The following is a 13,615-nucleotide window of genomic DNA, read 5'->3' on the forward strand; positions in this document are numbered from 1 at the left end:
GTCATGATCTAGAGGTTACATTTGGACCCACATGGGGCTTTTCGCTGACACTGTGGAGCCTGCTTCAGATTCTGTCTTCCTCTCTCTGTCCCTCCCCTACTCCCTCTCTCTTTCTCTCTCTCAAAAATAACCATTAAAAAAACATAAATAAAAATAACAGGGCACCTGAATGGCTCAGTTGGTTAAGCGACCAACTCTTGGTTTTGGCTCAGGTCATGGTCTGTTTCGTGAGTTCGAGCCCCACGTCTGGCTCTACACTGGCAGTGCAGAGCCTGTTTGGAATATTCTCTCTCTCTCCCTCTTCCTCTCTCTCTCTCTCCCCCTTGCTCTCTGCCCCTCACCCACTCAGCTGTCTCTGCCTTTCTCAAAACAAATAAATAAACTTTAAGGATAAATAAAATTAAATTAAAATAACAAACAGAAACCAGAATCAAGAGATAACATATTTCCCTTTTAGGATTAGAAATCTGTTTTCACTGTGGCAATTGTGGTTGTGGTATAAGCTTCCACATACTATTGGTAGGTGTATAATCAGCCAATCTTTCTGGAGGGCAAATTGGAAAGATCCACCAAAGCAAAAAACACCATACATACACCCTACAAATTTACCCAATAGAAATTCTAGCAAAAGGTAAACAAGATTTATGTAAAAGGAAGTCCATTACAGCATGGCTTATCATGAATGAAAAGTCATTAAATAAACCACCAATATGGCCCTTTTAAAATCAACAAAATACTCTTGCTTGATAATTTGAAAGCGCTCATCATGTACATACACAGGTGGTTTTCATTTATTGTAACATTTTTGTCAAATATAACACACCTACAAAAAAAGTGTATTAAAAACTGCCTTACAGTCTGTCAAGTATAGTTTTCCAGCAAACACTTGTGCAGCCAATACCAGAATAATGCCAGCCCCCCCAACCTTTCCACCCCAGCCTGGCTGATACGAAAATGAGGGTGGAAAACCTCCCTGAAAAGGAGAGGGAAGCTCTGAAGGGTGCGGCCCCTGCGCTACCACTCCAGCAGTCCGAAGGAAGAAGCCTACTTTACTACCCAGCACGAGAACAATTTTCTCCTGGCCTGAGCAGCAGCCCAGCCAATGAGAAACTGCCAAACTTAGCCAAGGAGAAGCAGCCGCCATCCTCCAATGGGCTTTCACTTCAAGCAGCCCCGCCCACCCCTTCTCCCTACTGATTGGTTCTCCAGACTTGCCTGTGCTTCCCTGCAGCCTGCCTGCCCTGGATTGCGGTTCCCCTGCGATTCGCGAATAAACCGGCTTCACTAGTATAATAACGATTTTATTTTCAAAATTGACACCATCACAGCCCCCCCCCCCCCCAAACAGTAACCACCATCCTGATTCTCAGGGGAACCAGGTCCCTGATCTCCTTTAGAGTCTCACCACTTACATTCATAAACGATACCTTTTAACACTGCTTTGTAATTTTATATAATTGAATCAAAAGTTATTTGATGTCTTGCTTCTTTCACTCAACATTAGGTCTACAATGTTTATTCTGCAGGCATCTGTTTTCATCTAGGTTTAAAATATAAACAGGAGCTGTCTGGACTTTAGGATTATGGGTCTTTATCCAAATTGGGAAAACACACACACACACACACACACACACACACACACACACACAACTAGTAAGTCAGTTATTTATAAAAGTATTATTGTTGACTTGTGTAACTTTTTTGTATTTTATTTTTAAAGTAAAATGTATTACTCTTTTTTAAATGCTGAGAAAAATTCATAATCCCATTGGTCAGATAATCTCTCTAAACAACCATGGGCCAATCCAGCCTACCACCTGTCTTTGTATGGCCTGCAAGCCAAGAATGATTTTTTAATGGTTTTTAAAAATCAAAAGAATACGCCATACTCACTTACGGTTTTATGACTGCTTCTGCACTACAATGGCAGAGCTGAGTAACCACATGGTCTACTAGCCAGAGAAAAAGTCTGCAAACCCTGCTCTAAACCATGAGAAGCAGCAGTCCAGGTGAAGCTAACTTTAAACTAGAGAGAAGAAACCAGCACCTGGCCAACTGAACAGGGATCTGGAATGCAATACCAGCACCTGGCCAACTGAACAGGGATCTGGAATGCAATACCAGGGTTCCATAGCTGCCGAAGTACTCTTCATCCTGCCACGTGTCTTCAGGATCACACTCCTCCAAATGCTTCCCAAGGTGGTTTGCAGGTATGTACCCACAGCAGCCTGCGCGCTCGCCCCACCACCAATCAGCAGTTGTCTGTCTCAGGACGAGAATTTTTTCCCCTCTCAAAAAGCTGAGCTGGAAAAAACATACACAGAAATCAAAATTCAAGAAAAACCTGAAAGTGGTATTTCAATTGTGGCTCAGTGATAAATCCCCCATAACTGGGGCCCAAATCACAGCTATTTCAAATAGGACCCAACAGGTAATTATACCAACTCACAATTTGTGAAAATGATACCAAGGTTTAGAGATTTTTATGAAACATCTACATGAAAGAAAAGCACATGGTATTTTTTAAACGAAAGATGAAACATTTTCAAATGGCTTAGGACAGAATTTCTGAACAGCCGCTTCACAGTAACTCTTACACAGTTACATTTACACAGTAAAATGTGGTAGGTGATTCATTTACTGGGTTACAAAGTAGGAAAAGCTACATTCAAGTCAGTATCTTTATCTTATAGCCTTATTTTTCATTAACTAGAATAGGTTCTAAACCAAGGTTTCCAAACAGAAATTGGAGCAGGTGCTTCCCCCGATTCCTCACCAGGTATCTTTCACCTAAGGCTTGGGACTGGAACTTGTTAGGGTAGGAAGAGAAGGGTCACTCACAGGTCTCACTGGGCTCTAAACGTCTGAATACCTCTTTACTTAATTTTGGTATGACTTCTTCAAATATTACATCTACTTCTGTCATTTAGCATACTGAATCAAAAAAAAAAATGGACCGAGGCCCATGGCCACTGCACGTGAGCAAGTGCGTCGGGTTACCTGCGTCTGGTCAGTGGCAGAATAGTCTGCAATGGCCACAAACTCTTCCGGGTGCGCACTCTCCTGGAGATGCTCCTGGCCACCACATTCCATGAGACCCTCTCCCTCCTGCTCAAAGCAAAGGAAAGAACAGGAGATGACTATGGTGCTTCTCCTTCTGTCCATCCTAATAACTTGTAGCCTTTTGGTTATTTCATTTGGGTTCAAATGAAGATTCGTGTGACCAGATTTAATCCTACAAGTTGAGTCATCTTCAGTAGCAGGATCAAGGGATCTCACCTTCGCTCTACCTTTATGTCTCTAGTACAAAATTATTAATACATCCTAAAGAGAACATCAAAGAAAGAAATAAGAGGCACCTTTAGCATCTACCTGGTGACTGACCCTGAACATCATCCTCAAAGTAGTGACCAGCCCTAAGAGAAAGAAGACCTATTCCTGGGCATCACGCTCTGGGGACCTTGTCAGACCCGAGGGCAGAACTGCAGAACTGGGCAGCCCTCAGGAAGGTGCTAGGGACCGGCACAACCCTTGCAGCCTCACTCAGACTGCACTGCTGCTGTCACACGCTGCTCAGGACCCAGAAGGGGAGAGCCCTAGAGTGCACCTGCCCAGTCTCCACTTTCCATCAGAACAGACTTGCCAGGAAGACACCCACTGGGGGTCGGAGAACCTCCAACTACACGTTCCAGTTCAATGAAGCAACCCTGTCCCCATATATACATTTTAAACAAATTTTCCTAAACAAATGTAATTCACATTCTTTGGAAAATGTGTGAAAGCACAAGTGTACCCAGAGGAAAATTACAACCATCTGTAATCTTGCTCACTGGTCAGGGATAATGATTAACATACTAACATTTATATTCTTTCCAGCTTTTTTTTTTAAGTGTACATATAATATGCGCATATAGGGTATTTATGGAGATCATATAATTCTGCCTTGTGACAAGTTTCCCACTCATTAAATTGTGAGTATTTGGGGCGTCTGGGTGGCACAGTCAGTTGAGCGTCCAACTTGGGCTCAGGTCATGATCTCATGGTTCATGAGTTTGAGCTCCGCGTCAGGCTCTGTGCCGACAGCTCAGAGCCTGGAACCTGCTTTGGATTCTGTGTGTGTCTCTCTCTCTGCCCCTCCCCTGCTCATGCTCTGTCTCTGTCTCAAAAATAAATAAACATTAAAAAAACTTTTTAAATTGTATTTTCCTCATTAAATTACTTCTAAATACATTTCTAATATCTGATAGTATTCCATTCTATGAATAATCTTAATTTATTTATCTGATCTCATTATGTATTCTTAAACTGTTTTCAGTTTTTACATTACAAATTATGTAAGACAAACTTTTTTTAAAAATTTTTTTTAACACTTACTTATTATTGACAGAGAAAGACAGAGCATGAGCATGGGAGGGGCAGAGAGAGGAGACACAGAATCCAAAGCAGGCTGCAGGCTCTGAGCTGTCAGCACAGAGCCCGACATGGGGCTCGAACTCACGGACCGTGAGATCATGACCTGAGCCAAAACCAAGAGTCAGATGCCCAGCCAGGTGCCCCGCTTTTATAACTTCTGATATCACCACCAAATACCCTCCAGAAAGGTAGCTCCTCAGACCTACATAAGACTATAAGAGGGGCACCAGGGTGGCTCAGTCAGCTAAGCATCCAACTCTTGATAGCGGCTCAGGTCATGATCTCACAGTCGTGGGTTCAAGCCCCGTGTTGGGCTCTGCACCAACAGCATGGAGCCTGCTTGGGATTCGCTCTCTCTCCACCCTGCCCCTCGCTCCCCCTCCCCTGCTCATTCTCGCTCTCTAGTCTCTGAATAATCATAAAAGAAAACAGTGAATGGTTTTCCCACACCCTTATCAACAGTGGACATGCATCATCACTCAACTCTGCCAGTTTGATGTGGAGACACTGTCTTTGTTAGTTCCATTTGCCTTTATTTTTTTTATAATTTTACAATTTACTATTTTATCTTATTTTATTTTAATTTTATTTTTTGACAGAAAGCAGGGGAGAGGGGCAAAGGGAGGGAAAGAGAATCTTAAGTAGGCTCCATGCTCAGTGCAGGGCCCAAGCTGGGATCAATCCCATGACCCTGGGATCATGACCTGAGCCGAAATCAAGAGTCAGACGTTGAACTGACTGAGCCACCCAGGTGCTCCAGTTCCATCTGCCTTTAATTTTTAGTGAGGTCAAACATGTTTTTCAAGTACTTTTTGGTCATCTTTTTTGTTAGTTGCCTATCTGTATCCTTTGCACATTTTCTTACTACAGTAATCTGATTCATTTTACACAGTATAATTTCCTTTTTAGCTTGCTCCCCTTCCCCTGCCCCTGCTCCACCTACATCATCAGCTTCTCACCGCCCTCCCTAACCTTTACCAGTCACCTGGCACATCCTCCCACACTTTCTCCATGCTCGTGTCACACACACATCCATGCACACATACACCCACACACATGCGGTTTTTCTTCTGACATAGTTGTTTGTGAAGGATGTCACAAACCCTTTTATTAATTTTGGGTTTTTTTTACTCACATTATAACTTGCAAAAAAAAAAAACTCCCCAATTCTTAGAACTCTAATTTATAATTTCCAATGACTATATAATACTCTACAAAAGGAATTCTTCCTGATTCTTCAGTCACCCTTGATTGATGGACTTTCTCTTGGTGTCCAACTTTCTACCAGCGTAAACAATGTGGCCACAAACATCTCTACACATTTATCCTTATGTCATGATATTTTACTTCCATGGGATAGATTATCAGGGCTGAAAAATATGCATGGTTTGCATTCACACATTTGCCAGATTCTTTCCACCAAAGGTGCAGCACTTCACACTTCACGGCAATGCAGCGAGTGCTCTCTGCTTGAATACTCACCAGCAACCGGCATTATCACAGTCTTTAATATTTTCCAGAGTTTTAGATATCAAGACACCAGAAAAGTAAATATGTAGGGAGACAAGACTATTTCTTATCCTTTATAAGAAAGACTTAAACAGTATAAGGAAACAATAATAATTCATTATGGGGCTTATGACATATAAAGAAGTAAAGTATGTTGCAACAATAGTACAAATAGCACAAAAATGGGGGCTGGTAAAGGCAAGTAATTTGGAGGAATCTTAGATCATGAAGTGGTCGGAAAAAAAAAAAGACTGAGATAGGTTAAAGATGCATATCACAATTTCTTGGGTAACCACTAACATATCAGTAAAAGATACACATGAAAAGCCAACAGAGGAAATAATGTGGAATTGCAAACAATATTTTATTAATCAAAAAGGAGGCAAGAATGGAGAAAGGTACAAAGAATAGGCAAAGAAGAAACAGAAAAACAGCAAGATGTTAGACTTAACCATACCAGTCATTATGTTAAATGTTAACAGACTAAATACTCCAATTTAGGAGCAGAAGTTACCCGACAAGGGGGAGAAATGACATACCTATAGGCTCTTTACAAGAGAAACATTTTAAATATATGGACTTAGATTTAAAATAGATTCAAAATATTGGTGTATGTGTACCACGCAAGCTGGTACAGCTGTATTAACATAAGACAAAATAGACACAGGGCAAGAAATATTAATAGGTAAAAAGAAAGACTTCATAAAAATCCATCAATCTAGAAAGTAAAATCTACCCTAAATCCATGCACCAAGTAACAGATTCAAAATATATGAAGCAAAAAGTGACAGATTCAAAAGGAAATTTAAAAAAAAAGACAAATCCACAATCAAAAAGGACATTTTTGAAGCTCATCTCTCTCAGTAACTGACACAACAAACGGGCAAAAAGTCAGAAAGGACACAAAAGACTTAAACAACGCTAATAACCCATTTGACCTTAATGACATTTATAGAAAACCAACAACCACAGCAAACATGCTCTTTGCACATGCATGTGGAACATTCGCCAAAACAGCCCATCTGACTAGGTCACAAAGCAGGCCTGAATAAACTTGCAAACACTGAAACTTTAAATAGTATCTTTTCTGAACAACATAATCAAGCCAAAATTAAATAACAAAAAGATAAGCAAAAATTCCTAAATGTCTGAAAATAGACAACACATGTCTGAATAGCCCAGAAATTTTCTAATTTCCACTATAACATATTAGAAAGTATTTTAACTGATCAACAATGAAAATAATGATGTATATAAGTGTGTGAGGTACAGCAAACCGATGGTCAGAGGTAAAGTTACACCTTTAAAAACATATATTAGAGAAGGAAGGTTTTTGTGTGTGTGTGTGTGTGTGTGTGTGTGTGTGTGTGTGTGTGTGTTTAACATTTATTTATTTTTTGAGAGACAGAGACAGAGCATGAGCGGGAGGGGACAGAGAGAGAGGGAGTCACAGATTCCAAAGCAGGCTCCAGGCTCTGAGCTGTCAGCACAGAGCCAGACACAGGGCTCAAACTCACAGACTGTGAGATCATGACCTGAGCCCAAGTAGGACTCTTAACCGACTGAGCCAACCAGGCGCCCCTTAAAGAAAAGGAAGGTTTAAATCAGTGATCCAAACTTCCATCACAAGATGTTATAAAAATAGAAAATGAAACCCAAAGTATAAAAGAAATAAAGAGAAAAGAGAAAACCAATGAGATAGAAAACAGATGAACACAGAGAAATTCAACAAAGACAAAACTGGTTCTTTGAAAAGATGAAAGTGATAAAACCCCTTAAAGGTGATCAGGGGAAGGAAAGATAAAACACAAATTTTGAATAGCAGGCATCTCTTCTGTAATGAAGAGTGCTATTAACCGGATGAACACAAACAGTACAGAAATACTTCCATGACAGATGCCCAAGTAATTAAGAACTAAATAACAAGATATCATTTCTAACTCATCAGACTGAGCAAACTTTCAAAGTCTGATGCCCTCAAGTGTTACCAAGCACTATATGGGTTCCTGGCAGACCAGTAAACTGGAGAACAACTGATCACTATCTAGTAAAACTGAAAATATGCAATCCCTTCCACCCTGCAATGCCATTACTAAGTATACACCAGAGAGCACGTATGCACAAGGAGATGTGTAGGATATTTACTGCAGCACTGCTGGAAATAGACAAAAACTGGAAACATCAAGTGTCCACAAAAGGGAAATAAATAAAATGTGGTGTACACCTACTGTATAACAGTAAGACTGCAACTGACCTACATACATCAAGGGCAAATCCCCCAAAAGTAACATTAGTGGAGGGGCGCCTGGGTGGCTCAGCTGGTCAAGCATCTGACTTCAGCTCAGGTCACGATCTCTCGGTTCATGTGCTGACAGCTCAGAGCCTGGAGCCTGCTTCAGATTCTGCGTCTCCCTCTCTCTCTGTCCCTCCCCCACTAGCGTGCACACACGCGCTCTCTCTCTCTCTCTCTCAAAAATAAATGTTAAAAAAAATTTTTTTACAGTAACAGTGGAAAAAGCAAGCAGCAGATGACACAGAATATGAAGCCACTTAAGTAAAATCTAAAAAGCACACACAAAGAGTATCATATGTTGGTCAAAGATGCCTATACTAGGTATAAAAACGTAAAAAAGTGGTGCAGAAGCACAAAGATCAGTTTATAATTCACAGTAGTATTTGCCTGTGGAAACAGAGGAAGAAGAATGGGGCTGGGGCACAAACTTTATCTATGGTTTCCTTCAAAAGATATACATATATGTATATATATTTACATTCTAAAGCAAATACGACAAAATGTTAACAAGTTTTCACTTTTGTGTGGCATGTACAAATAATGTTTGCAATATTATTCTGTAAAGTTCCAACATTTTAAAAATTTCTCAAAAGAATAGGACATCCAGAGAATTAAAAAGTTTTATGATTAAGAAAGATTAATGACACAACTATGAATCAAATCTATATATGAAAACCCAAATGAAATTAGAACAACCATTAGAAGGCTAGAAAAAAAAGAAATGTTAAAATTGGACATCACAGATATAAAAATGTTTGATTTTTTAAAAAAGATTATTTGAGTATTCATTTGGTTTTTAATTTGATATAATCAACATTCCTTGAAATGCAGGGTAATCTTTTTTTTACTAATAAGTTGAATGAAACTAGATGTGTTACAGGCAGAAAAAAAGTATGAATATATAAATCACTTCTAATGTGTCTAACCTGCTTGTAAGACATTATGCCTAGGACCTTATTAAACAACTAAAACAATGTGCTTGCTTCACCAGCACAGGTACCAAAGGTAGGTTTCCTGGGAGGTGTTTATGATGCCCAACTCAGAATGCCATCTGTAATTTCCTCTATTTAAGCATCCCATGGTTGGTGGCTAAGCTCTGCTCTCTGCAATGTTCATAGTTTTTAAATACAGGTTCTTACATACCAGACCTGAAATTACCTGCAATTCACTTCTGGGGCAGTCATCTGATGTTGCCATGGTTCTCTTAGGATCTGCCGCATAGCTGCCGCTTTTAATGTTTCATTTTCCCCTCCATTTCTACTTTTGAAAAGAGAGAGCATGAGAAAATACTTTGTTACCCTGCAGAATAATTAGGTTTGCTTCACTTCTACGGTCCATGATAAAGATCCTATGCCAAAAGGAAGTAAAACGGGTTTTTAAAGAATGAAACAGAAATCAAATTTATAAATGAAATTCTTCATGAAAACAATAGAAAGCATTTGAAATTTATGAACTTCTGTGTGTTTTCTTCACTAGTCTACAAAGGTGCTGATCTTATTTATTTAATGAATACTGTTAGTTTCTGTTAGATTACTGAATTGATTTAAAACAACAAATTAATGCCAAATCTTTTCTTGGAACCCTGATAGCCTTCACTCCAATTAAAATTCCTTACTGTGAAAATCAAGGAAACCTCATTTGAAATGTAGCCCGGAGACCAGCAGGGGGAGCTCTCACACCCTACCACTCCTTATAGACCAGACAGGAAAAAGTTCACTTTCCTACCACAGCAGGGTCTCCCACCCAGGCAGCAGCCCAGCCAATGAGAAACAGCCAAACAGCCTTAGCCCAGCCAATCAGGAAGGGTGACCACCCACACTCACTTTCCTCCAATGGCCTTTCCTTCAAAGCAGCTCCTCCCAACTTCCTCCTTTTTTTCTTTTCTTTCTTTTTTTAATAGAGAAGGTGAGCAGAGGAGGAGGGGAGGTGCAGGGAGAGAGGGAGATAAAGAGAATCTTAAGCAGGCTCTACGCTCAGCCCTGAGCCCCATGATGGGGTCCTGGGGCTTGATGTCACAACCTTGTGATCATGACCTGAGCCCAAATCAAGGGTGAAATGCTCAACAGAATGAGCCACCCAGGTGCCCCACCTTTCTTCTCTATATAAAGTAACCTTCCTCTCCTACACTAGTCCATTTGCCAGTAGTTTCCCCATAGTTTGCAGGTCTGAAATTGTAATTCCTCTGTCATTTCCAAATAAACCCACTTTTCTGGTAAAAATAACTGGTTGTTTTATTTTCAAGGTCAACAGCACCTGGGGCTTTCAAGTGTTTCCACTAACAGGAACCAAAAAGTCTACATCTTCCAGAGGCTTTCCCTTCTCATTCTCAGTTCTCATTTTTCCCCGTGACCGTATAATCCATACTATACTCCAACATGAATGTGTTTTTTCTTACATAACAATGCTTTGTTTAAAATGCATGCTTCACTTATTCATGACTTAATACTTATTTTTGTGGGATCTATAATTACAATGTGAAAATTAACAGAACAGAGTCGTTTAGAATGGAGTCAGAGGAGGCCAGCAATGAGCGCTACCTGCAGACCCACCAGAAAGAGCAGATCCCGCAGTGGATACTACTACACTCTTCTAGCAGCAGAAAGGATTTCCTCCTCCCCAGCAACAGTACAACCAATGAGAGACTATCACAACCCAACCAATCAGAAGCCACTACACTTTCAACTCTCAGCCATAGACTGCTTATCCTGGATTGTAATTATCTGCCATTCTTAAATACACCCATTTTTGCTGGCAAAATACCTAGCAGGGTTTTGTTGTTTTTGTTTTAGGGTTAACAACAAACACTAATATATATACATTGTATTTTCACTGGAAAACACTGGCACTGGGGCCAGGGCGGGATGGAGCCTGGACAGGGATGGTTTGCTGGAAGGGGCTGGGGAGGGTGAGGCTGGATCCGGTTGATGGGGCAGGACCAGGTGGGCTGACCAGCCTGCGGGGGGGGGGGGGGGTGGGGGGGGGGTGGTGCGGCGGCACCGGGTAGACGACCCAGGATCAGGGACTAGTGGCCAAAGGCAATAGGGGATGGGAGGAGAAAGAATGAGGGGGATATGAAGTGAAACACAGGGCTTAGATGCAGGAGTACTACCAGGGGTAAGGAGGAAAGGGAGGGGGCTCACAGAGGATGAGGGCTCGCGCAGACGAAAGTGAGGTGGGCACCTCTCCGAGAAGGCGTGGCTGGGGAAAGCCGCACCGCGTTGTTGGGCGTGGGGGGGGGGGGGAGGAACCAGGGTGGTGGGCGTGGCCGGGAAGGGGCGTGGCCCTGCAGTCGCCGAGCTTGCAGTCAGCGGCCAGAGCTCCTAGCACATAAGAGGGAGGTTCGGGGGTCTTCAAGGGGATAGAGGCCTCGGTCGGCCTACTGATGCACACGCCCGGCAAGGACCCTCACTTGGCACGTCCTACCTCAGTTCGGTCCAGCCGCCTGAGCTGCCCAAGAGAAACCTACCTCAGCCGCCTTTCTCCGCTGAGTTCTGCGTCCACACCGCCGGTGCGGAGGGGCAGACAGCGCTTACCAGGAGCCCGAGCCACCGCCCTCGGCCCGCGCAAGCGCAGTACGCGCAGGCCGGCAGCGGACAGAACCCCTCCCTAGGCCCCGCTCCCTACGCCTGCGCAGTCCGCACTCGTCCCTATGTCCGGGTAACGGAGCCACCGTCTTCGGCCCCACGCAGGCGCAGTCGCTCAGGCCCGTCTAGGAGAAGGACCAGTTCTGGGCCAAGCGCGTCGCGCAGGCGCACTTCACGAGTCCCGTCTCCCGCAGTGGCGCGCACGGGGAACACGGAGCCTCCTTCTGAGCCCGCTGAGCCTCCTGTAGGGGCGGGGTCAGCGGTGGGGTTGCAGCCGGTTGTGGGTCCCCAGCCTGGTTGAGGCGGTGGGTGGCGGAGACCCGAACCGTACGCGAGTTGGGGATGTGGAGCGATGGCGGCCGGACCCGAGTTAGTGGAGGGGGGACAGTGGAGGCCTCACCCAGTGTTGGGAGCGAGGCAGCAGGGGCCGCTGCCGGACTTTGGTTAGGAGGTGGGGCAGCGGGGGCTGCGGATGGACCCGGGTTAGGGGGTGGAGCTGGGGGGGCCGGGACCGTACCCGGGTTAGGGGGTGGGGCAGCCTGAGCCAGGGCCGGACCCGGGTTTAAGGGGTGGGGTAGCGGGGGCTGCGGGTGGACCCGGATTAGGGGGTGGGGCAGCGGGAACCGGGACCGTACCCGGGTTAGGGCGTCGGGCGGCGGGGGCTGCGGATGGACCCGGGTTAGGGGGTGGGGCTGCGGGGGCCGGGGCCGGACCCGGGTTAGGGGGTGGGGCAGCGGGGGCCGGGGCCGGACCCGGGTTAGGGGGTGGGGCAGCGGGGGCCGGGGCCGGACCCGGGTTAGGGGGTGGACCGGGATTAGGGGGTGGGGCAGCCTGGGCCAGGGCCGGACCAGGGTTAGGGGGTGGAGCAGCGGGGGCTGCGGCCGGTCCTGGAGTGGGGAACAGAAACCCATTGTGGGTGACAGAAATGGCAGATTTCTGGAGTAGGCCCTCCTTTTTTCTGCTTTTCTGTAATAATTCAGTTAGCTTTCCCATCTATGCTGTGAAGTGAGAACCATTTGACATTCTTTTCACTTGACAAATCAGACATTGATTTAAGTTTTCATTTCACCAAGAAGTTTGGTATTAGAAGGGAAATAGGGAAACGTTAGTGCCCTTACTGTGTGGTGGTCTCAAGGTGGGCAGGTAGCAGCACTGTAGTAGGGGTGGGGGGTCGGGGGGAGGTGGTAGGAAAAGGTAGTCAAAATCACGCAGACAATGGAGTAGTGGTTGCCCGGGGGAGGAGGGGAGAGTAAAGAGGTGAAGTTGATGGGTATGGGGTTTGCGTTTTTACAAGATGAAAAGAGTTAGGGAGATGGATGTTGACAATAGTTGCACGCGAGGGAAATATATTTAATACCACTGAAGTGTGCATTTATAAATGGTGAAGGTGGTAAATTTTGTGTGCATTTGACCACGATAAAAAAAAAAGCAGGAAAACAAACTATGAGGAATGAAAAGGGAATTAAGTACATATTCTATAGATTTTTTGTTAATGTTTATTTATTTGAGAGAGAGCATGAGCAGGGGAGGGGGAGAGAGAGAAGAGAGAGAATCTGAAGCAGGCTCCACACCGACAGCAGAGAGCTTGATGTGTGGGTTCAAACTCGGGAACTGAGATCATTACCTGAGCCGGTATGACGCTTAACAGCTTAACTGACTGAGCCACCCAGGCTCCCCTGGATTCTGTGAATTTTTAAAAGATAATGAACATATGATGAAGCTGTATGTCAAAAATTTTAGCAAATCATACAGTGGGAAAATTCCTTGAAAAACAACTTACCAAAACTGAACAAGAATATTTCGAAATGGGGCGCCT

The 13,615-nt window shown here is 43.9% G+C and overlaps 1 protein-coding gene across 8 annotated transcripts in view; it reads right to left on the reverse strand.

Moving 5' to 3' along the window:
• PRMT2 (protein arginine methyltransferase 2) overlaps positions 1–13,615 on the reverse strand; it is a 71,394-nt gene that overhangs the window by 25,241 nt on the left and 32,538 nt on the right. For 2 of the 8 annotated variants that reach the window (XM_053220401.1, XM_027041330.2), the window contains exons 1-4: positions 11,682–11,849; positions 9,359–9,472; positions 3,001–3,108; positions 2,122–2,304 (exon numbers count right to left, since the gene is read on the reverse strand). In XM_053220401.1, coding sequence (XP_053076376.1) covers positions 2,122–2,304; positions 3,001–3,108; positions 9,359–9,412 — 345 coding nt within the window. In that variant the 5' untranslated portion in view covers positions 9,413–9,472; positions 11,682–11,849. Of the gene's footprint in view, positions 1–2,121; positions 2,305–3,000; positions 3,109–9,358; positions 9,473–11,681; positions 11,850–13,615 lie in introns of those variants that run through there. The other 6 variants (XM_027041328.2, XM_027041327.2, XM_053220400.1 and 3 more) reach the window with 4 other exon arrangements.

The sequence above is a fragment of the Acinonyx jubatus genome, chromosome C2 (assembly GCF_027475565.1).
Source record: "Acinonyx jubatus isolate Ajub_Pintada_27869175 chromosome C2, VMU_Ajub_asm_v1.0, whole genome shotgun sequence".
NCBI lineage: Eukaryota > Metazoa > Chordata > Mammalia > Carnivora > Felidae > Acinonyx > Acinonyx jubatus.